Consider the following 25,393-nt stretch of genomic DNA (forward strand, 5'->3'; position numbering starts at 1 on the left):
TATGTCTATCTACCTCACAACTAATGGTTTAATTGCTTTTAAATAATACTAGAAAATGAGAACAATCAAATAGCTACATATTGATACCAAAATGAATTCACTTTCATCAGTAAAACTTGAGTTTTGGTGATTTGAATGTCCCCTACACCTTAATATTGTCATATTTTACGGTACTACACATGAAAAATTGACATTTTAAAAACATTTTATGTCTTTCCCGCTAACAATTAATGGTTATTTTGCTTTAAAAGATTACAACAACCAAATAGCTATATATTAATGTCAAAATGAATGAATTATAATGAATAAATGTCGAGTTACGTTGGTTTGTACGTCCCCTAACGTTTAATATTGTCAAATTTTACGCTGTTACACATTGGAAAATTAACATTTTTATCATATTTTATGTCTATCTTATGGTTTTTCTGTTAAAAATAATACTGGAAAGTTAGAGCAATCAATTAGCTACATGTTGATACCAAAATGAATTCATTATTATGAGTAAAGGTTGAGTTATGGTGGTTTTTATTTCCCCTACCCTTAATAATGTCATATTTTACGCTGTTAGACATGGTTATACATAGAAAAGTAACCTTTTCTCACATTTTATGGCTATCTACCTGACAATTAATGTTTGCTTTGCTTTAAAATAATACTAACACGTTTGAACAATCAATTAGCTACATATTAATTCCAAAATGAATTCATTATCATGAGTTGAAGTTGAGTTATGATGGTTTATATTTCCCCTACCCCTTAATATTGTTATATACACACGCTGCTACATGTGGAAAAGTAACTATTTGTTTACATTTTCAGTCTATTTTCCTGACAAACAGCGGTTGATCTCACCCCACACATATAAATATTCAAAATATTACATGAATGGCAACTTACCAAACAAATTTTGTTAATAGAACTTATATAGTTCAGCCGAGTGACATATTAAGACATGTAAAACACCCCAACCCTGAACCCTATACACACCCTGCACCCACCCCCACATACCCAACCCCACCTACCCCAAACCCACACAACACAAACCAACATGCAAGCAAACATGCACATACATAAATATTTGAACCAGAACATCAAAGTTTGCCTAGATATGCTTGATATTAAAAAAAAAAAAAAAAAATGGAAACTTAATTAATTTTGAAAATAGAAATTGACACAATAGTAAAATTTGAAGCCAATGTCACAAAAACACCCACCCTACGCATTGTTGTGAAAAATCTGATTTTTCACTAGTGTATGGACTGGCCACTTCAAATCATGATCAAATGAAACCTAGGTTTGCTTTCAAATAATACTAAGCAGTTAGAACAATCAATTAGCTACATATTCATACCAAAATAAATTCATTATTATGAGTAAAGGTTGAGTTCTTGGAGTTTATATTTCCCCTACCCCTTAATTTTGTCCTATTTTTGGTGATTTTATGCGATTATACGTCCATATATAAAATGACCTGTAAAAAAAAAGTGATACCACAATTTGAGTCCACTACCTACCTAGCAGTGATCTAGAGGGTCCATACTAACTACCTATGGTGTCAAACCTTGTATGTAGTGGGGATGAACCAAGTCCTTATTTAGGCCCCCTGTGGGATCTTGCTCCTGGACTATTGTTCCGGATTGATTGATTTTGGGCTGTGCAAGCCGAGAGGGGGTGGGGGGGCTTTTGGGTTGTGCAATAATTATGTGTAGGCCTACCCCCGAGTGGTGAATTCTCTGCCCCCCCCTTCGCCATGCCAAAAAAATCTTTGCCCGCCCCTTTTTGATGCACCAAAAACCTTTGCCCCCCCCCCTTTCGGTGTGCCAACAAATCTTTGCCCCCCCCCCCCCCCCTTTACACACTAAGATCATGAGATTTGGGGGAACCCGAATTTAAAACCTTAGGGTAAATTGGGGTAAATGAAACGGTGGGGTAAATGGAACGCTGAGAATGCAATTTCCTCTGCAATTATTGGGCAACATCATACCGAGTGTTCCTGTTAACCCAACGCCATATGTTCCGCTTTTGTTTCATACCCCAAACTTAGGTTTACTCGGTTTGGGAGTGGAAGAAAATTTCACTGAGGTTGTCACGGGGGTTGTCACTGGTGCTACGGTTCAGTGAACAATAGGCCCAGGCCCGTACGCAGGGGGGTGCGGGGGGTGCGGAGCACCCCCCCCAAATCTGGAAACGTGTACAAAAAGTCCCAAAATTTCAGAAAAATGGGGTTTTTTACGCTTTTTTGGACAAAAAAAGGTCCAAATTTGGTCCACTTTTCACAAAATCGCCCCCCCCCCCTTGGAAAAAGGTCCACTTTTTCAAAATCAGCACCCCCCCAAATGAAATCCTGCGTACGGGCCTGAATAGGCCTACTAATTTAAGGGTATTGATTCCTAACTTTTGAATATTTGACAACTGTGCTGAGAGTTGTCATACAATATTGGCAATAAGGTTTGTTATCTACAATAACATAATGTTTTTAAAAACAATAACAGATTTTAATGATGAAATTATGCAAATTAATGTGCTAATTAGCTAATTAATTGGTTTGGTGTTCCATTTACCCCACAACAGACCCACTTGATGTAAATCGTGCATGTTATGTATAGGCCTAAATGGAACACGGTTGATGACTAACATGTTAATATTTTTTTTGCTATAATTGGTTTAAATATTAAGAAATATTATACCGGTACTACAAATAACTAATTCATGGTAGATTAGGCCCCCATTTTTTTCTGTTATGTAGGGCCTATACCAAGAGAAAGTGCATTTTTACGTGGTATTTTATGATTATAAAAAATCATGAAAACAAAATTATTGTTCTTAATCTTTTGTTTAGTCACAAAATTATATGTTAAATAAAATATTCTGATGTCCAATGTAAATATAGCTATGAATGTATAGGCTCCTTGCAAGTAATGCCCCTTGTTCCAATTACCCACCCCATTGTTCCATTTACCCCAATTAGTGTTGGGGTAACTGGAACACCATGACCATGTATGTATTTGGAAACAAAGCATAAAATGGGAGTTAATCCGTTAAAACAAGTTGTAAAACATGTTATCTACTTATTGAAACAAACAAAAATCATATCATGGATACCCTCCCAACCACAGAAAGTGATTTATTGCTTAAGCGTTCCATTTACCCCCAATTTACCCTAAATTCTCTTATCATATATGCGAGCGCAGCGAGCAGGAAATTTTGCATATTTGAACGTGTTCCTAATGGTTTCCTACACCTTTTAGGGCGTAATATAGAAACGGTGCCCAAAATATCTGTGCCAAAAATCGCTTGCCCTCCCCCCCCCCTTCCGACCTGCCAAAAAATGCTTGCCCGACCCTTTTGGCCTGCCAAAAAATCTTTGCCCCCCCCCCCTATAATTCACCACCCCGGGGGTACACATAATTATTGCACCACCCCTCAGGGGGTTAGGCCTATCATGTTCTTTGGAAGGGGTCCCAAATATAGAGCAACGGGGGGGTCATAGAATTTTTAGACCCAAAATATGGGGGGGTTAAAAATTTTTAACACCCAAACTAGCCTAGAATTATTAAGGGCTGTTACTCAAAATTCTTTTCCGGTAACTAAACAATTAGCCTAAAATGTGCGCACAATCTTTTATTAATATTAGGCCTATCCAATAGGCCCTAATGCAAAATTTGTGCGCGCTCCATGCACCTTCTTTACACTTAGGGCCTAGGGGAGACCGGGGTAAAGTGGTCCACGGGGAAAAACGCGGCATGGATTCAGCATTGTTTGTGATAGGGGTCATCGCAATCGAGTGAGTCATACTTATGTTTGTGTGATTTTTACAGAAAACGCCTGTTTTTCATAATTGTGTTTTAAGCCTATTTAGAAAAGGGACACGGTAGGCCTACGGTATTTGCTGAAACGTGGAGGGGACATACTCGTTTACTATTATAAATACCTCATAAATATTTATTTATAGGTAAGCCAGACATCTTATTGGTTGATTTGGTTTACAACAACGCCAGTATTTTAAAAATAGCTTACATACACTAACTGCATTATCATAAGAAAATAATTAGCACCCAAAATGATTCTGCACACTGAAAACTTATATTGGTCAGCTTGACTAACGTAAAGTTAGTCCAGATGGTGCCCATCTTGACTAACGTAAGGCTAGTCAAGCCTGCTTGACTAACGTGCTTGACTAACTTTGACGTTAGTCGAGCAGGCTTGACTAACTTGCCTGACTAGCTTGGACGTTAGTCAAGCCTGCTTGACCAGCTTAGGTTAGTCGCTCGACTAGTTTATGACTAACTTTACGTTAGTCCAGATGGTGTCCATTTTGACTAACCTAACGTTAGTCAAGCAGTCCTAAGCTAGTCAGGCAGCTGCTTGACTAACTAACTTGCTTGACTAGCGTGCTGCAAACCATGTTACTGGTAAAAAAATGAAAAAAAGAGACAAATGTGGAATTTTATCTTGTCTGGTGGGATTTATTCTCATAATTTTGCATTTTGAAACTGATATATTACTTGAAGAAAATCCTCTTACCTGGTTATCATGATTACAGCAAATTTATGCCCACTTACATTCTTTGGGAATTGAACTCGGACCTGAAGATTACGAACCCTCTACACTCACCACTAGACCACGGAGGCACTTACTACTCGTGAAACTTATTTTCAGTACTTATCATGTTTATACCTTAGATTTTAAACTCTGTAATCGCTTGTGAATATCTAAAATATCCATATATTACATTAGAACCATCAGAAAGCTCTAACAAATATAAACAGTATAATGTTGTTAAACAATATTAATGCTAGTGCCAGGTTGGCAATCCTAAACTTTCCATTCCGACAATATTTTTTAACTACAACAAGACAACTACGTATAATCATGATAATGGGGCAGTCATTTCAAAGCAATTTCCTATGTGTTGAACATGCATGTTCAAAGCGGTTGCGCAATTTAGTATTGCGAAATGAAAGTTACGAAAGTCATTGGCTTGACCAACCTAAGGTTAGTCAAGCCGGCTTGACTAACCTAAAGCTAGTCAAGCCGGCTTGACTAACCTAAAGCTAGTCAAGCCGGTTTGTATCTTCAAGTTAGTCAAGCCATCGATATTGTAAGCTAGTCAAGCACCGCATTAGAAGCATGTGCAATGTGAAACAATGTGAAACATTTTAAACAACTTATTTCTTAATATTTGTGAATAATTTATCATTTTGTATATTTTATATTGTTTATTATCTGTATTATTTATGTAATAGTGATCTTGATGTGTTTTAATAAGTTAAATTTAATTTGTATATAAATCGTATATGATGTATGGATCTTGGGTATGGATGATGCGTGTTGAGGGGATGAAAGGGTGGGGTGAGTTGGGTGTGCGTGTATGTAAGTGAGGGGTGAGTGGAGTGTATGTTGTTTCATGGTGGGAAGGGGTGTGCTTGTATGAAGATGAACGTAGGTGCTACTTTTATAGTATTTTATATTAATATGAAATTTCTGTATTTGTGCAATAGTGGGCCTGCAAATTATCACGATGTGTTTTAATAATTTATTTCCTAAAAATATTTTTGAATAATTTATCATTTTGTATGTTTTTGTGCAATAGTGGTCTTGATGATGTGTTTTAATAATTTAAATATAACTTGTACATAAATCATATTATAACGCTTTATTGTGAAAGATGTATGGAGGATGTGTGTTGAGAGGGTGAGAGAGGAGTGCATGTGAGAGTGTGACTGTATGAGGAAGAATGCAGGGTTACTATTTTATTTATTATAATATTTGTCTTAGTAAAAGATCGTATTAATTTTAGTTTTTTAGTCTATGTACACTAATATATTATATTTTAAATTAACTTGTGTTTGTTAGTAATATTTTTAATATCCACACGGACATGTGGAAGAACAATACTGTATTGAACATGTTTTTACCGTGTATAAATAAAGCTATTATTATTATTATTATTATTACACGTTAGTCAAGCAGGCTTGACTAGCTTATCAAAATTGCAAGTTAGTCCAGCAGGCTTGACTAGCTTGAGATACGCGCTTTACTAACGTTAGGTTGGTCAGGCAGGCTGGACTAACCTGCTTGACTAGTTTTAAGTTAGTCAAGCAACTGCCTGACTATAGTTTAAGTTTTCAGTGCAGGCCCTTTTTTTGGACACGCTCTAGTACTGGATACAGTGAGCGATGAATACCAAATGGCATCAGAGTATACTAAAAGCATTGAAAATGGGACGTATGTAACCAACATAAACTGTGGTCAGCTCTGAAACGTTGAAACCAAAACGTTTCAGAGAACGGAGCATGAAGAGGCGTTTGTCAGCACACTTCACTATATGATCCACCTGGGCATCCCATTTAAGACATTGCTGTATGAAGATGCCCAGGACTTTGGCAGATGAAACAAGAGAAAGCACTGAATGACGTATCTTCACTGAGATTGGGATGAGAAGGTGCATGGGTCTCTCATGAAACAGATAAATTGAATGGTTTGACATTTAGGGGTGGTGCAATAATTATGTGTACCCCCGGGGGGGGGGTGAATTCTCAAAATGGTCTGCCAAAAATCGCTTGCCCCCCCCCCTTTGGCCGTGCCAAAAAACCTTTGCCCCCCCTTTCGAGGTGCCAAAAACCTTTGCCCCCCCTTTGACGTGCCAAAAATCTTTGCCCCCCCTTACACATGCAAGATTTTGGGAACCCGAATTTAAAACCTTAAATTGTCTTAACATATAATGCGAGCGCAGCGAGCAGGAAATTTTGCATATTTGAACGTGTTCATAACATTTTCCTACGCCTTTTTTTTTTTTTTTTTAGAAACGGTGCCCAAAATATCTGTGCCAAAAATTGCTTGCCCCCCTTTCGACCTGCCAAAATCGCTTGACCCCCCCTTTCGACCTGCCAAAAATGCTTGCCCCCCCTTTGGCCTGCCAAAAATCTTTGCCCCCCTATAATTCACCCCCGGGGGTACACATAATTATTGCACCACCCCTTATCAGGGTTGAGTTTTAGTTGGTTACTTACAGACCAGGCCAGGGAGTCATCAAGGTCAGACTGAAGGTTATTGCCTTTCTCACATGCATGCACGCCTCTCAACGAATGTGAGATGACTGAGATCATCGACATATTTCCAGTAGTGAGAATTGCAACCTTGAGCAGCGTCGTTGATGACAGCCTGGAAAATGATGGGACCAAGTTTGGTACCTTGATGAACACCAGCACACAAGGGGCATAATCAGACATTTGTTTGGTTATATCTCACACACTGAGTGCGATTATTGACAACTGCAAACCCAAGGAACGATAGCTCCCCGGACCCCCCAAAGCAATCAACCTTTCAACAGCTATATTGTGATTTACCAGGTCAAATGCCTTGGAGAAGTCCGTGAGGACTACCGTTCCTACATTGTTGCGTCCAGAGTGTGTGGCATCTCTTTCACCTAACCACTCCACTTTCCAGTCGTTTTAGCTGATGCACATTCACCTTTGTATAGATGAGGTGACCTATGATGTCACATGTTTACATTCAGACCGCCCTCTGTTGTTTCAAAGCAGGCAAAATAACACAGAAGTGTCTATGACAGACCATATAAATCTCTTTAAAACTCAACTTTTAAAAACCTTTGAAGTTTTGTGTGATATTATGTATATAGCTTGATGCATTTATAAACAAGATTGATACCATTTTTTTTTTTTTTTGCTTTGAAACCAAAGTTAATGAATAAAAATCAACTTCTTCCATGTAAACTATAGTGTTTTTTGCCTGACAGATTTGATCACAGACCAACAGAGGGCGTATTAAATGTAAACACATGTCACCTCATCTATATAGCTTTGGGTCAGCATCAGTCTTTGTCTGTCAGCTCGTAATCAACCCCCCCCCCAAAAAAAAATCGCCAATTAAAAGCCAATCCCCCTGCAGGGCTGTCAACTCTCACGCATTGGCCGTGAGTCTCACGCATTGGGTCACTTTCTCACGGTCTCACGCCAACATGGCCAAGGTAGTATAATCTCACGCCTATGTAGTAAAAAACTCACGCAAAAAGCTGTAAAATGAGTAAAATCTCACGCATCGTCAAAATAATGTCCCCCCTGCTTTTCAGATTCTCCAGGGCCGTGGCTCAAATAATCACGGGTCAAAATGAACATTGTAGTCGGCAAATCCCAGTACGCCTCTGTCTCACGCCAAAGCAATACCCCCTTCAGACCCAAAAAGTCCCATTTGCAACTTAGTTTGGGGCAAAATAGGGGCTTGATTAACTGAAATTTCAACATTTGTGCGGGGCTCTGTGAACTGAATTGAATTGGGCCAGGTTATAGGCTTTGGAGCTAAAAAAATTCAAAATGTTTCCAGATTTGGGCCAAAGAGCTACAATTTCCCGAGTTTGAGGCTCAATGAACTGGAGCATAGTGATGCAAATGCGGGTTTTAAAGAACTGCCGGAGAGCATGAAAAGGGGGGACCCTTGGCGCACATACCATTATGTACTTATGTAAGTGACCCCCGCCCCTCCGGGTGCGATTATACTCCAGCTGAGATTTCTGCACAGTATTAGAAGATGATGATGATGATGATGGGGAATCAGGGCTTGTGATTGGCGGCAAGCGGCATAAAAGTACTATTTATAGTACAGGCATAGACATGTTAGACCGTACCCCCCCGCCGGGGTTAGACCTAAAATCCCAGTCTGAAAAAAAATCCAACACCCGGATGTGAGCGCCACACAACGCCTTAAAAGTTCAGACTAGTCATGCTAGTGGTCTTAAACTCATACGATAGACTATTTAAGTGGGAGAGTCAGGACCCCGGTCAAAAAAGTGAGGTCACCAGCATTCCCCACCATGGTTCCGCCGATGTTAAAATTGGACGGCGCACTAGTTTATTTGTGGTGTCCAGGCCGTGAATCACAGTCCCCCTGCTGGATGAATCGTAAATTGTGTCTGTTTAGCGCCCTCAACAATATCTAAAACTTTGTGGACTTTCCAGCTCTGGTGCTGCTTCTGCTTCTGCTTTTCTCCGAGGCTTTTCTCCTCAACCCTACAATTGAAACCATTGAAACCACACCAGCTGCACACCACCCTACCTACATGTACATGCATAAACTCGCAAACGCAAAATCGGAATTAACTGAAATTTTGGGAATAAGCTTTTTTCGTAGATATCTGCTGAAAAATGTCATAAAAAGACGATATAAGCTGAAATCTTCTGTTCATGCCGAATTCATTTCTGCCTCTGCAGTGGTTCAATCAGCCTCAATCCAGCCTCCTGTAAATAGCCGGCCATAATTGGCCTATCAATGATGATGCAGTGAATAACCTTGAATACTTGATGCGATGGTTTAGTATGGACTACACGGGCGTACGTCATAACATAACATGACAGAACAGATTGCGGAAATGTTCAGATTTAATTCGAGATGGCCAGGTGTTTCGTAATATTTAAGGCATTGGTGCTAGCATGTTTTGTGATGGTCGGAATATCTTTTGTATGGAATTTTTATCGCCAAGAAAGTAAGTAATATACTCCTGGTCAGTATCTTTGGGTAAACGTCGGAATTTTACCGTTTTGCACTCTAGCCAATTAGCCATAGTCTTTTAAAATGAGTTTGGTCATTTTTTTTAACCCAGGGGGGCCACTCATACGCATGCGTGACCAAATTGTTTTGAAACACCCCCTAAACGAGTTTTGCCCTACCAACAAATTTAGCCCCTTAACAGTGCCCCCCCACTTTTGTTGGTCATTCGGGGGACGGTGCAAAAATGTGCCCCCCGGAAATATAAGGATTCGCCCGCACCTTAAGCTGGTTTCATACTTTCTGCCGCTTGCCGCTGAGCGGCATGACGCTTCATCATGCCGCTTGTACTTTTCTGCAAGCGGAGCGGCACACCGCTAAGCGGCAGCGACATGACTCTGAAAGCTACTCTTGCCGCTCAGCACCGCTCCAAAATCGTATTTTGTTCTCATACGTCAGAGCGGCACCGCTCCGAGTTGACTTGAATTCAACTCCCAGCGGTGCTGCCGCCGCGGCAAAGCGGTGGAGTGATCGATATATCGGCTTGCCGCTGGTCACCGCTAGCGTTTTTAGTGAGATTGCGCAGTGAAGTAAAATCATCTTCAGAGCGGCAAAGCGGCAAGCGGCAGGAAAGTATGAAACCAGCATTACACTCTTAATCAGACTCCGGGGAACTGAACAACATGGCCCCGCCACTTTCAATATGCTGCGCACGCCACTGCACGGGTACTACACCCTCGATAAATTTGTGTCTATTTTTGCATTTTTCTCAAAAACTAATAACACAGTAGTAACAAAAGTTATGTATATTATAGGGGCAGGAATCCAATTACTACACTGGAATTTCAGTGACACAACACCACCGGTTTGTTATTTATGATCAGAAATAAGGTACCGCTAGGATGTACCTCGTTTCCTATATCATATATACTGAACCGCTTGTCTTGAGTCACTGAAATTTCAGTGTAGTAATTGGATTCCTTGCCCCAATAATATACATAACTTTTTGTTACCAGTGTGTAATTATTTTTTGAGAAAAATGCAAAAATAGTCACAAATTTACCACATGGGTGTAGTACCCCCTTAAGGTAATTTAATATAGAATTTACCCCCTAATAAGATTTTATTAGCTAGTAAAAATCCAATATACCGTACCCTCTTTGGACTCATAATTTAATAAAAATTTGAAAAGCTACCCTATTAACCCTAACCGCCTAAGGGCTTGGCGACGGGAAGGGAAAGAAGGAAGGAATAAAGAGAGAAAACAAAGAAAGAAGTTGTTTGCACTGGGTGGGATTCGAACCCGGGACCCCTCGCATGTCAACCACTGGCTCGGCGACACTTAGCCTCGGGTGTTGGGCTTCGCTGGCCAGCGAAACCGTGCCTATATATCACTTAGGGCGATTGCATCATCACACGACATGGGATGCACGCACTAACAGCGCATTATATCAAGTAGTATTTTGTAGTAATTAGTACGGTTAGGGTTAAAACAAGTTGTTCAGTTTCAGAAAACTATCCTTATTCTTGAAAATCAGTGTTTTTTAGACCCTAAATGCGTCACGCGCGTAACTTGCCTTGCCTAAAACACCCCCTTTTACTTGTTTTTTGGTCACGCATGCGTACAGATCATTTATGTGAGTGGCCCCCGGGGCGGTGGGGCACTCCAACTTTGGAGGGGACGCGTATGTAGGGCTGTTAAGACCCCCCTTTTCAGCATCGCTGTCACCCAAAGACCCCATATTTTTTTATGAACACATGCTCTGTCACCCGAAGACCCCTTATTTTTCCATTTGATCTGTCACCCAAAGACCCTTACAAGTTCAATTTGAACAGCAACTTTCATTTATCACTGATTTTGTTACTTATTTTGAAAAAACAATGGACTGAAGCCATTTAAAACTAGAAATTCGATTTTCGAGATTTCTATGGCGCTGTTTTGGTTCTCACCTATTAAAGATTCCATTTAAAAAAAGGTCATGTTCTCACCCAATGACCCCATATTTTTTAGATTTTGCTCTCGCCGAATGCCAAAAATCACGCTCTCACCCAATAAACCTATTTTTTACATTTTGCTCTCACCGAATGCCCCTTAGTGCGAAAGTGCCAGCCCTACACCTATATATCCATTTCAAATTGATGTGCCCCGGGGAGTGGCCCCCCTCCCGGGTTTTTTAATGGCTTAAGATATGTTTATATAATCCCAATTTCGACCTCATTGGATTCAGTACGTCCGCCATGATTGGATTCGGTGTTTTTAGGACAACGGAGTGTGAATTTAAGTCATAATTAGGTCCTTCACAATTGATTTTAAGTTTACTGTTTCCCTCCTGCATCCAAAATTGAGAATTGCAAAATATTTAATTATTTGATTTTTATGTGAAATTTTCTTTGTTAAAATGATGACATTTTTAATTAATTAATTTGCTACTTTCTTACTTTGATCATCTTAACTATGTGTTGAGCAAACAAGGGTACCCCTGCATTATTCAAATCAACCGTAAATGGCAATTTAATCAAATCCGCAGTGCCTAAACGTAGGCCCTACTGTTGATAATGTGCTGTGACCACTAGTTTCAAAATAAGGAAAATAATAAGTAATTAATAATCAAAAGTTACCTCGTCCTTTTTTTCTACCAGTAAACTCGGAATCAATAATTATGAAGGGCCTTATGACTAAATTCCCAAAGAACGCCACTGAAGCAGCTATAAATAGTGAATTTTCTTTTATGTATTTGTTGGGCTTAATAAAATTCCCAGACAGTTAAAACTTATTAATATTTTTAAGGCCCATTCAGTGATTTGCTCATCCGGACGCCGACGATTCAGATTTTGGTATACCTTTGTCATTGTCATAGATGTGCTAACATAGCTAGGCCCGTACGCAGGATTCTTTTTTTTTTTGGGGGGGTGGGTGCTGATTTTGAGAAAGTGGACTTTTTTGCGGGGGCGATTTTGCGAAAAGTGGACTTTCTTGCCGAAATTGGGACCTTTTCTATGACCAAAAAGCGTACAAAACATTTTTTGCCGATCGGTACGCTCGCAAATTCTTTGTAGGCCTATACTTTTGCAAATGGGGGGGGGCAGACTTCAAAATCGTCTTGAAATGGCTTTAACAGGGAGCTTTGAAAATTAAAATGTGCAAAAATATCTCTCAAAATGACAGATAATAAATTATGTTCACATCATTCCCGGTAGAAACCACGACATTAAAGATTCAAAATAATACTTCTTGTTTCCTTTTATTAATGGTATGACGACTGCATACTGTAAAAATAATGCTGAAATAACGGTCTTAAAATAAATAAAATATAAAAAAGGGGGTAAATTTATGGTTAATTAATTCTTGGTAATTTTCTTTTGGGACAGTTGGAAGCTGGAATGTTTCTTTTTTTAACTTGCCAACTATAGCGTAGGCTGTGTAGCCAGCGGGAAGTGGGGTGGGGGCTTTTTTACGGGCCCGCTATACTCTCTTTTGCTTGCTTTTTATGACATGGGCAGTAAGAGCAAAGGGCAAATGTGGCAAAGACAAAAGACCTAAACCTTACCCCTAACCCTAACATAAAAGGCAGGCAAAGGCAACCTTAGGCCTGTAAAAACAAAAGAAATCTTAAAGGGGCCCGTAAAAAGAAAAAGAGAGCCCTTATAGTGGGCCTGTGGAAAGCAAAGATGCGATACCTTTATGGGCCCGTAAAATGCAAAGATAGTTGGCCCGTACGATAATAAAGCGAAGAAAAATGTTATATCCCCACCCCTTGTCGGCGGCACTGCATGGGCTCAACTCGAGAGTTTTCAGACCAGCAATAATATGACCTACTGCTTACATCTTAATCCTCACCTTACATGTACCACCCCACGGTTTGCTCCGCGATCTGTTTAACTAAATATGACCAAAGGCTGAGATCTATGTAATCATGGTAATTATACTAAGCCTCAGTATCAAAAGCTATCAAACAGACAATCTCCTACATCAGTCTACTCCAAGGTCTACATGCAACTTACATGATGGGAGCACAAATCCTGGAAATAAACGGGATCTGTGATGGAAGCCATCCCTTGCAGGGATTTTTTATTAGCAGTTTGGCACTTAGGTATTCTTACATGTTTGTATCAATGACCCCCTTTTGACAATTTTGTACCCTACCTCACCTCACCTCACCAGGACGGTGTTCGACCATTGTTGGACGTAGGCCCTCTTCATGATTCTGCCAGCTGTCTCTTGCATTTCTTGTCCATGTATATATAGGTCCCATGTAGGCAGTAATTTCATCACGCCACCTCCTCTTTTGTCTTCCTCTTGATCTTTTTCCTGTTCTTGGTTGCATTCAGTGAGTCGTTTAGTCCACTGATCTGCTATCTTCCCTTTGTGCAAGGTGACATGTTCATCTCCATTTCGCTTCTTTTGAGAGTTTGGTGTATTTTATTTCAGTGTTCTTGATTTTACGTTTTCAATTTGGTTTTTTGCTGTGGCGTTTGCTCGGGGCGTTTGTGTAAATGTTCTCAAGAATTTGACATAGGCCTAACCTTCACTGACTCCGACTCAGGTAATGAACAGGTCTTTATGTTCCACTGAGTCAAAGGCCTTCCTGTAGTCTCCAATGCATATAGCTTCAAGTTATATTCATTTGCCTTCTCAATGAGTTGATTGATGGTATGCAGATGGTCTACTGTTGAATATCCACTTCTGAAGCCTGCCTGTTCTCGTGGTTGGTTTTCATCAAGCACTCCTTTTATTCTGTTCTGTATTATCCTATAGTGAAAATTTTATACACATGTGATAACAGACTGATAATTCTGTAATTTTTTATGTCTGTTTTTAACCTTTCATGTAAAGGAGAATAACTTTTGCCTCTTTCCAACAAATTGGTATCCTTTTTTCTCCAACATTTGGTTATAAAGTCCAACTAGATGTTGATTGATTCCCTCTCCTCCAATTCTCGCTATTCGCAATAAGGGCGCCGCCAGCGGTTTTGCGCTGTAATCGTGATGTATCATGGGAAAATCGTGATGTATCATGGGAAAAGGTCGACATCCAAGTCCGCGCAATACGAATATTACCATGCTATTACATAGGAACACGTGACAATATTTTTTAGTTTGTCAATATAACGGTATTACACGCAAATCGCTAGAGAAAAAATTAATTGTGCACATTTCAAATCACATTATTAAGTATTATTGAGTATCGATTCGCGTGTAACACCTTTATTTTGACAAACTAAAAAATATTGTCACGTGTTCCTATGTAATAGCATGGTAATATTCGTATTGCGTGGACTTGGATGTCGACCTTTTCCCATGATACATCACGATTACATCGCAAACCGCTGGCGCGCCCTTATTGCGAATAGCGAGAATTGATTATATCGCTAGTAATGTCATCTGTTCCTAGTGCTTTGCTATTCATCTCCTTTACAGCTATTTCCACTTTTTTTTATGTTATTCTTGGGATGGCTGATATATCTGGTTATATTGTATTTGGTTTTGCTTCACTTGATTTGGAACTATTCAGGTAACAAGTAATTCCCCTTGACTACTGAGGATAAAGTTGATTTCTGGTGTGTCCATTGAGGCTTTCCCATGTCCAGTAGCGGTTTTTGCTTTTCTTGAAGAATGTGTTGCCTATATCCAGCTTACGCTGTGCTGCAAATTCCAATAGCATTTCACCTCTTTTGTTTCTCTGTCCAATACCACATTTTCCTATGATGGTCTCTTCATCTGGTTGACATTCTCCAATTTTGGCATTAAAATCGCCCGTAACAATGGTATACTTTCCTTTGTTGGCTTCTATTGCTTTACTCGCATCTAATAGAATATTTCTATGCATATCATCATCATACTTGCTAGTTGTCGCATAAACTTGAATAATGCTCATTAGGTCCTTTCCAGTCAAGTGAAGATTGAGTGCAGCTACTCTGTTGGAGAAGCTTTTTATTTATTCTGCAAGTTTTGGATGTACAAGAAATCCAATTCCTTTTGCTCCTGTGTCCTCTTCTGTTTTACCATACCATGATTATACAACCACATTCCTCCCTGTAGTCCAACAATCCCCTGTCCTTCTCTCTTTGTTTCTGATAATCCAATGATATCCCGTTTGAATTCTTGCAGATCATCCAACATTGTCCAACAGTGTTTCAAACACTTCCTCTGTTATCAGAGTCCTTGTATTATAAGTATATGTTCAACTTTTGTCCAGCCATTTTTCCTGTCTCAATCTCAAAGTTTCCGTTTGTCTTTGGCTTCAAGACGTCATGTTGAGCGTTATGACTAGACAATACACCTTCTGCATGTTTGATAGCTGTGCCCATTCTGGCCATGGGCTCTATTGGCCTCTAGTTTTGCTACTTTCCATAATCATGAAGGTTTTTTGCCATAAATCGTCACGCTGGTAGATTCGGGGGTAGATTGAGGTTTCTGTCAGGGTTGTCTCACCCTTATTCTCCTCCTACCTGTAGACAATGAGAGAAGGCTTGATGTTCTTGAAGATGTCTTACAGCAAGCAAATTCTGCAACCATCCAGACTGCTCCAACAGCCTTTTAGGTCAGTCACAGGATATTTCCCCGTCTGTTAACTTTGCTGCAAGACAAAGCCATAACAAGTGGTATGCGATTGACTTGCAATCTTCGAGAACGAGGGGTTGGTAACTACAGATTGACGATTAGGAACAAGAGGGCTGATGGAAATACCTCCTGTGTCTGTAACCTTAATGTATAGTAAGAATAGCAATGCAAGCAAAGGGTAAGGTAGGGAGAGTAAATCAAAGGTTGGATGACCCCATTTTACAATTTGTTACCCAAATGGACACCTAAATGACCTAATGACAGTTTGTTACCCCAATGGACACATAATGACCCCATTTTTATTTAGGTTGTGTACTGCATAACCCCATATTTTTTTTAATGTGCATTTTACCTGAAAGGCCCCTACTTTTAACATGGCCAAGACATATTCCTGCCACTTCAGATAGGGAGTGCCCCGGCTCCGGGGGTTGCACCTGATAGGAATCAACGTCAATTTTCCTTAACACACATAATAGGCCTGGCAACTCCTGGCGGCTGGCGTACTGTATTTGTTTGAGAGTTGACTCCTGCATGTATGGACTCAGCGGTAACTTTTAAAACAGCCTCGAATAGGCCTACTCATGGAGCTGGTCAAATTGTGGAATGTTTAGGGGGTGCGATTCTAATCAGCAAAGTTGTTGTTAAAATGGTTAAGGAATGATGTGGGACCGTAGTGGTCAGCGACAACCTGTAAAGTGTGCCAAGGCTTGTGGATTAATTATGTCTCGGCATTGCATTTGTGAATCTATAAATCATCTATTTTTTAAATATCTATATAGGATTTTAAATGTTAGGAATATCAAATTCATAAACACTGAGTACTGATTATTAAAATATTCTATTTTTTTTCACTTTCTTGTATCTTACACAGGAATGGCAGCAATGAACAATATGTACCATAATAACAGACTTTTACAAGAAAAATCACCGTTACATGATGATGAATTCAATACTCCAGCTCCACAGCATATTATAAAGCAGCATGTCCATCTCGGCAAATATACTATTAAAACCTCAGTCCATACACAAAATGATGGAAGAACAGCTGGAGACTTATCTGAAATCACACCCCCAAAAGCAGCATTCAAAGTGGGCGCCACTGAAGTAAAGCCGATACAATACACAGAAATTGTGGCCAATGCTCCAGCCCCACTGCATATGATAAAGCAGACACCTAATGCCCACATCAGGAAAGATACTGGCAACACCTCACTCCATACACAAACTGATGGAAGAACGGCTGGAGACTTGTCGGAAATCACACACCCCAAAACAGCATTCAAAGTGGGCACCACTGAAGTAAAGCCCATACAAGACACAGATATTAAGGCAAAAAACACTTTGTCTGCAGCACCGAAGACAGCTCCAGGAAATCGACAACACAGCGCATTGCATATTGGTGATAAAGAAGTGATATCTAGATCTGATTTCATAGATATAGAGCAACATGTACCAGATTTAAAGGTCCTATTTAATAGAACAGTAATAGTTACAGCAACTTCTCAAAATCATCTTGGTGAAGCTAAGGGCATGATTGCTACAGCCCAACGACACATGCCCAACACAAAGATTATTGTCTATGATTTGGGTTTGACACCTGATGGAGTAAAAAAGGTATGATTATACTCCACGACACCGACCATGATTGGGGGGGGGGGGCACTGGGTCTAGGGGCACAAGCCATTTTTGTACAATTTTCCTATGGGATTTTCTAAATTTTGCAACCGATTGGGGGCATGTGTCCTCCGTGCCCTATGACGCTACGCCATATTTGATTTTAAATATAAAATCACATTTAGATTATAAACATACATAAGTATGCTATTTAAATTTTTTCCACATTAAACACATACAATAATGTATAGAATGAAAATCAGTGTTTAAAAGTGCAATTGCCTTGATATATTGATTTATAATTTATATTTATCACAAAAACCTTTATAAACGTGTTATGTATGCATGCACCTCCTATACCTTAACATGTAAAATATAAAAATAAATGTGTTTATTTAAGTGTTATCAGTTGTTTTTTACCTTCCTTTTTTGCCTAAAATACCCAACATGAGTGTTTGGGCCAAAATAGGGTAAAATTGTAAAATTTTCATCTAAAACAGGCAAAAAATATGCTCATCCCCGAATAAAGATTCCATCATTACTGGGTATGCATCTTCCTCTGGGTTTGCTTAGGGAACAAACCAAAAGATCGATGACGTCCTATAAACGTAACTGGTTTCGTTTCTCAGCAGACCCCCTCCCTCCCTGCCAGAAACGTAATAAAGAAATGTTGAAAATTTTGACATAATAATAATAATGACACATTCATCAGACCGATGTTTTTGTACAAACGTAATCGAGTATTTTTACCCCCTCCCCTAAACGAATCTAGTTTCGTTTATAGGACGTCATCGATCTTTTGGTTTGTTCCCTAATAGGTTTCCTCTGTATGGTAAATCACTGTAACATTTTGTTCTGGTCAGGTCATTTGGTGAGGAGCTCAGTAACATTGTTGCCAACAATGAAAATTTGCTTGATATATGCCACTGCCGTGGTTGAAAAAGTTGATAACAAAATGCTTGACTTTTGTTGTTGTTGTTGTTGTTTATTTGTTGTTGTTTTTTGGGGGGTGGTAAAGTTTCTACTTTTTAACTTAGCATAACTGGTCTTATAAGCAATACATGTATTTCTAAGATTGACTAAAAATGACACTATTTTTTCTACAAAAGCTGATTTTCATTAACTTCATGATTGTCAAAAATCATTCTTAAGTACTTTAATTGCTACCAGATCTAACATTGGAATACATTGGTTTCTCCACGGAACAGTTTTTTTTTAAAGCCAAGAGCATGAAACAAATTGAATACCTGAGTGGAAGAAGGGCCCAACTCCATCAAAACTGTTTTTGAGATATTAAGAAAAAACTTAATATTTGGAAAAGTTTTATAGGCAGAGTGTTTTCATCTTCAGAGGACCTTTAATACATGAACATACAATATTACATACAATCAACATTATATATGATGTTTCCATGGCAACGGTACATGTCTTAATACGACCTGGAGTTGGGCCCTTCTTCCACTAATATACTGCAAGTGCCAGTTCCGTTTACAAGCAGATGTGTTAAAAATAGCTACAGAAATTTGGTAATTATCCATTGATTGCACAAGTAGAAGCATGTAATATGTTAGCAAGAAAGTTTATTGTAGTGAAAAGCAGATTTCAAGGAAGAACAAAATTCCTCTTTAACACAATATTTGTGGAAGAAGGGCCCAACTCCATGGAGTTGGGCCTTTCTTCCATGAAAACCATGATTAAGTGTACTATAGAGAGTGGATTTTGGCTCATCTTTCACACACAAGGAAGAACAGTCTGCTGGCAATCAAATGCTGGGTCTAACTCATTTTTGTAAAAAATTGGAGTTGGGTCCTTCTTCCACTCAGGTATTCAATTATATCAAGTAAAAGTATGCAATTTTTTTTTGCTTGATTTTCAAGTGGGTTAAGTTTTTTAACCTTCAAACACTGTCCACCCCCTTGGATGGAATTCTAATGGCGCAGTTTGTTCGGATAATAATTGGCAAAACTATTTCTAGTCCCCGCACAGGCAGGTATGTCCGGAGTTTTTTCTCTGGTATATCTGCCTATGCATGTTATGTTTCCATTTGTAAATTCATGTTTAAATGTGCTAGTGTGCGATGCGTAATTCTTCTTTCTCCTGTATATTGATATATTAAGAATAACGATTAAGCATCATTAATTTGATCTTGTGCGCTAGTTGTAATGTTTGAATGTTTCCATGTTCCAGTGTATGATGCGTAAGCCTCTTCCTCCGTTTGTATGATTATATTAGGCTGGCGGGTAAGCATCATTAATTGATCTCGTACACTGGTGTGTAATGTGTTGTTTGTACTGTTCACCCTTGACTGCTCATATCCATAAGTACCAGACTTGAGTCCTGTTTATCGGGGACAGTCTGTGTAGCTCAGTGGTTAAAGCGCTCGCCCGACAAGCGAGAGGTCTGGGGTTCTAGTCCCCGCACAGGCAGGTATGTCCGGAGTTTTTTCTCTGGTATATCTGCCTATGCATGTTATGTTTCCATTTGTAAATTCATGTTTAAATGTGCTAGTGTGCGATGCGTAATTCTTCTTTCCCCTGTATATTGATATATTAAGAATAACGATTAAGCATCATTAATTTGATCTTGTGCGCTAGTTGTAATGTTTGAATGTTTCCATGTTCCAGTGTATGATGCGTAAGCCTCTTCCTCCGTTTATTTCATTTGTGTTACTGTGCACGTCGATCAAATCCCATCTTACTCTCGCATAAACTCACATAAGCCTGCATTAGTCGCGCCTTACGCAATGAGCAACTAGCGTGAGTGTGCCCAATTGCATGTACGCTATTCTATAATTATATTAATACATGTTACGAGTCTCATTTCTTTTGCCAATTATAAGCGAAACAAACTTTTAATGAGATCTGCTTGTGCAGCCGTTTTCTCTTAGTATTACATTAATTTACATAATACATATAAACGTGAATTTCCTGACAGTTAATACAGCATAATTTTCTCATTTTATTTCATTACTTTAACTTGACCCTTGACCCCATACAGGTTGACAAAATGTGCAATGTTGAAGTACGGAAATTTCCATTTGAAAGGTACCCACCACATGTGAAAAATATACACAACTATGCATGGAAACCTCTACTTATATTGGTAAGTGATAATCAATCAATCAACAAAATGAAATTTTATACATGTGACACAATTTGGTCCATGGGGCCAAAGGCGGCAAATTTGAAACTGAGATAAAGGTAAAAATATGGAGTAAAAAACAAGAAAATACATAAGAAAATAGATATCAAAAAACTTCATAACTTTAGAACCAAGTATGCTAGACCTTTGGTGTTTTCAGTATTAAAATTGTAGCCTATTGTATGTATAATGTAATAATTACAGTAACTCAATTTTCAAAAATGCCTCCTTTGGCCCCCATGGACCAGATCATGTCACAAATATCAATTAATTCATCGATGTCAACTTAAAACAAAAAGAACATTTAAATATCCTCAAGATTGTCCAAACATGATTGTAAGAGCTTCATGCAAAAGTTGTCAATAAGTTTACACCAAAGCACACTTTTGCAAATACTGTAAAAGTCAATATTTTCGCGAGAAGATATTTTCGCGATTTTGAAGATTTTGTCAATTGTGCGAGAATTAAATTTCGCGTTTTTGATATTGATACAATAGAAACCTAATGCAAAAGGTTATTTTCGTGTGTTTTTATTTTCGCAATTTTATGTCCACTCGCGAAATTCGCGAAAATAAAAACCTCGCGAAAATTTCTACTTTTACAGTAATCAGTTTGGATGAACGAGGAGCAAGCTTTCCCTGTCAGTCTGGTATCTCAGGAGATAATGAAAGACAGTTACAATATGCAGTGGTGTAAGGGACCGTTCACAAACACTTGTAAGGGGGGGGCCTGATGCAAAAAAAATGTCATCACAAAAATTTTTGGGCCCCCCTTTACAGACCTCAAAAATTTCAGGGCCCCCCCCCTTTTTGATATGAAAATAATGGGTCAACCCCATCATAGAAAAGCATATAAACTTATTTTTTTCAGGAAAATTTTTTTCAGGGCCCCCCTTCAAAAATTCCAGGCCCCCTTTTTGCATCAGGCCCCCCTAACAAGTGTTTGTGAACGGTCTCTAATCAGGGGAAGTTGCATGGAGGGCAAATGGTGTACCTCCTGATAATTTTGCTATGCGCCCCAACTTCAATTCAAAGTGCGCTGTTGTTTGCATTCTGCATGTACCGCATTGTGCCAAAAATACATGCAAACCTTTTTAAACCCCCAAGTTTAAATAAGCAAATTAATGTTCCATTTGGGGCTCTGGCTGAAAAATGCAGGAGGAACACTATTTGCCCTCCATGAGCGACAAACCAATACAAGCTGATTAAAAAAGAACATATTTGTACGAAATCTAGATGGGATCCGCTATCATTGAAAAGAGGTTTTATTCAAATAAATGGTTTTATTCAAATGAGTATAACTCAGGTTTGGTGTAAGCAAATACAAAAATTCTTTTTTTAATTTATCTGTTCAGAATCTGCTCTTTTCATTTACAGCGGCTTCCTTCTAGATTTTGTACCCAAGTGCCACAAACATGAGTTTACTTCTTTTTGAATCAGCTTGTATTCACCATAATGTTACACACTAGCCAATGGGGAAAGCAACCATTGTTACAACTGCAGGGCAACCAGGGAAAAAGCCCAAGTGGGGAGATTCCCCCCATAGTGCCGCTGGTTTTGAATCCTTCCATGAAGAAAGCAGAAAGCAATCAATTGGCTGACAATGTTACTGCTAGGCTCAAATTTGCTTAACTTTGCATGATTTTATACTGCCTTCTTCTTATATTTGTATATTCTTTGCAGGAGTCATTAAAGGAATTTGGTGCCATCTTTTACGGCGATTCATCCGTACGTTTCTTAGATACTCTTCAAATCCTCTACCCGTATCTGAAACAAAACCATGGTTTCATGCAGCATATTCACAACTTTGATCCTCGCAACCGTAGTGGTCAATACCACATGACTCACCCAAGCACCTTCACGCAACTTAATATTAACAGGACTGCATATGCAAATGACATTGGTTACACGCCATGGATATCCGCTGGTCGTGTCTTGCACGTTAACAGTAGTTTTATTCATAAGAATGTTCTTGGACCGCTTGTGGAGTGTTCTCTGCGACTCCAATGCATAGCGCCCGAGGGAGCACATCGTGGGAAAGGGAACCTAAAAGGAGCCAATCATCCTCACCGTTTTGATTCCTCCGTTTTAGCGCTTGTGGTGTACAAATACATGAGAGGATTTTATAATGATGATAATAATTCATCAGATTTATTTGATAAGGTGGTTAAAATAGAAAGGGTGAATTTTAGTTCCAAAGGACTCAGGGTTGAACCAAAGTGTAACACATAAAAATGCACAGCAACATGGGTGAAAGAAAGAGTTCAGGATATATACCATTGCCGACTTGGGTTATTAAATCAATATTATTATTGATATGTGTTATTTTTTATATATCTCATACAAAGATTCTTATCATTTGATTGGTCAATTACTATTGATTATTATTCTTGCTATTTATAGAAAAAGACTATTGCACTCCCCGCCCGTGCAATAGTCCTTTTTCCATTGCACTCACGTGCACCTACCATGGCAACGCTGACAGATGCGAGTGTATATCGTGCACGGAGACTAGCCCAACTTGCTAATTATAGGTATGGGTGTCAATTCTAAAATAAATACAGTTTGTAATATTTTTTCTAATTTATTTTGTTTTTCCGGTGATTCATAGAATTAAGTGGAAGAAGAAGAATTTTTATATGAGTTATATAAAACAAATATTGAATGTTTTTATTCATTCAATGGAAAGAATATTTTTATGAGGTGAAATATGAACTGTTCCATTCAACTCAGCAAAGCATCGATGAATGGAACAAATATTCTTTCCATTGTAATCATAAACATGGAATGTATATTTTATAATTGGAGCCAGATATTAAAAAAAACTACTTTGCATATGACATCACCTGTCAATCAACTCCTCAGCCTATGAGCATTTAGTAGCATGTGAAAGGCTTTTCTTGGCATTGTGCCTTCAGGAGAGAAAGTTTGCTATTACTGTCAGACTCAACTTTTGAGATGGTTTGTATGTTTGAAGGTTCAAAATTAAGCATAAGGCACGCTGTTTTACCTCTGCATTCAGAAATTTCAATCATCACAACAAATCGTAAACAAGTCGTTTCCGAGTTTCATTGACAGATGACATCATACAAAAACTAGTCTTTTTAAGTTAGTCTCAGATAGTACTTAGTGCCCCTTAATTTAGCAATTACGCCAAAAAAGTATCTCTTCGCATAAAATAACAATATTAGAGAAATGCACAAGGCATCCTTTAGATATAGCATAATTTTGCATCTGAATTTTTCAGTTTTTTGACATTAAATTATTTTCAGCTTTTGCATAAAGAAGTCTGCAATTCTTTTCTATGTCCTTTTCAACAACATTGACAAATATCATATTTCATTATTCAATTTTGATGTGTATAGGCCTATAGTCTGGCTGATTTTTACTGAAGTCTTTTTGTTGTTGTTATGTTGCCCCCCCACCAAAAAAAAAGAATACTTGGTTAAAAATGTGTTTGACATCAGAGATGTATGGGTCAAGTGTTTGCCTTTCTAAATATGTATCCGTTTATATACCTTTCCTATATAGACCCAGAGGTTGTTTAAATGTAAGCCCAGAATACATTGCAGCCACTGACAGCATGTTTGAGAAACACATGGTTATTTTCAGAAAATATCACACTGGGCTCCTGCTGTGCATGGTCAAGGTTGTTATACAACAAGATAAGCTATGCGTCTGCATGCATGCATGCATGTGCAAGAAAACTTTGCTGGTTCCACCTTCTTTTCCCAAGCATTTAAAATATATCTAAAATTGTTTTAAAAACACACGACTTATTAACTTTCTTGGTAGCAATGTATCCACAAACATTACCCGTACCCAATTATCAATTCAAAACATAAAAGTCGTGATGAATATTCTATCAAAACTACTGGTTCTTATTTTGTACATAAATTTGAATGTAAAATGGTGTTGAAATGGCTCCTTTATTACATTGCACATAATAACATACTGCATGCTGGGATTACATTGAATCAACCTCTGATATAGACAAGCAATTTAGCAGTTTAGGCTCAAAATTTAAATGACCACACTATCAAACCTCATATAAGACACCATATAATTCTATGGTTAAGACCAACCTTAAATAAATATTGTGAGAGTCTGTACAACAGTTATATCAACCTTTAGTCAGCAATTAGAAATCAAAGTACAAAAGTATACAAGGAGGTATACTTGAAAGCAGCTTAAATAGGTCTAGGCTGTTTGTAGTCAAACACTACGTAGCCAGTGATATTGACATTCACACAAAGATTTTCTACATACACTGAGAGCATTACAATTAAATAAAAGGGATTGCAAACACTTCTCTGCCATCATTGTATTGGGTATAATTTACATCCGGAATATATCATGATACATTGTAGTTCATCTTTTGGGGTACATGCACACATATGAATTTTCAAATCATAATTTTAAACATGATTAATTAGTTAGTTCCAACTAAGTTGTATTGTCAAAAGTCGCGGGGAAAATCTTCAAAAGTCGCCCAATTGGGCTACCAAATCGCGGGTTTGGCAACCCTGATGACCACACTATCAAACCTCATATAAGACACCATATAATTCTAGGGT

The 25,393-nt window shown here is 38.6% G+C and overlaps 1 protein-coding gene across 2 annotated transcripts; it reads left to right on the forward strand.

Moving 5' to 3' along the window:
- The first annotated feature begins 9,097 nt into the window (after positions 1-9,097).
- Positions 9,098-24,582, forward strand: LOC140171868 (uncharacterized). Of its 2 annotated transcripts, none has more exons than XM_072195206.1 (4): positions 9,098-9,499; positions 16,934-17,676; positions 20,674-20,778; positions 22,500-24,582. In XM_072195206.1, exons 1-4 carry the CDS (start codon positions 9,406-9,408, stop codon positions 23,046-23,048), a joined length of 1,491 nt encoding a protein of 496 aa, XP_072051307.1. In that variant the 5' UTR covers positions 9,098-9,405; the 3' UTR covers positions 23,049-24,582. The 2 variants fall into 2 exon arrangements, with proteins under 2 accessions (XP_072051307.1, XP_072051308.1); XM_072195207.1 differs by lacking the exon at positions 9,098-9,499 and adding an exon at positions 15,141-16,240.
- The last annotated feature ends 811 nt before the right edge of the window (positions 24,583-25,393 follow it).

This window comes from Amphiura filiformis, chromosome 15 (genome assembly GCF_039555335.1).
Source record: "Amphiura filiformis chromosome 15, Afil_fr2py, whole genome shotgun sequence".
In the NCBI taxonomy this organism is placed as follows: domain Eukaryota; kingdom Metazoa; phylum Echinodermata; class Ophiuroidea; order Amphilepidida; family Amphiuridae; genus Amphiura; species Amphiura filiformis.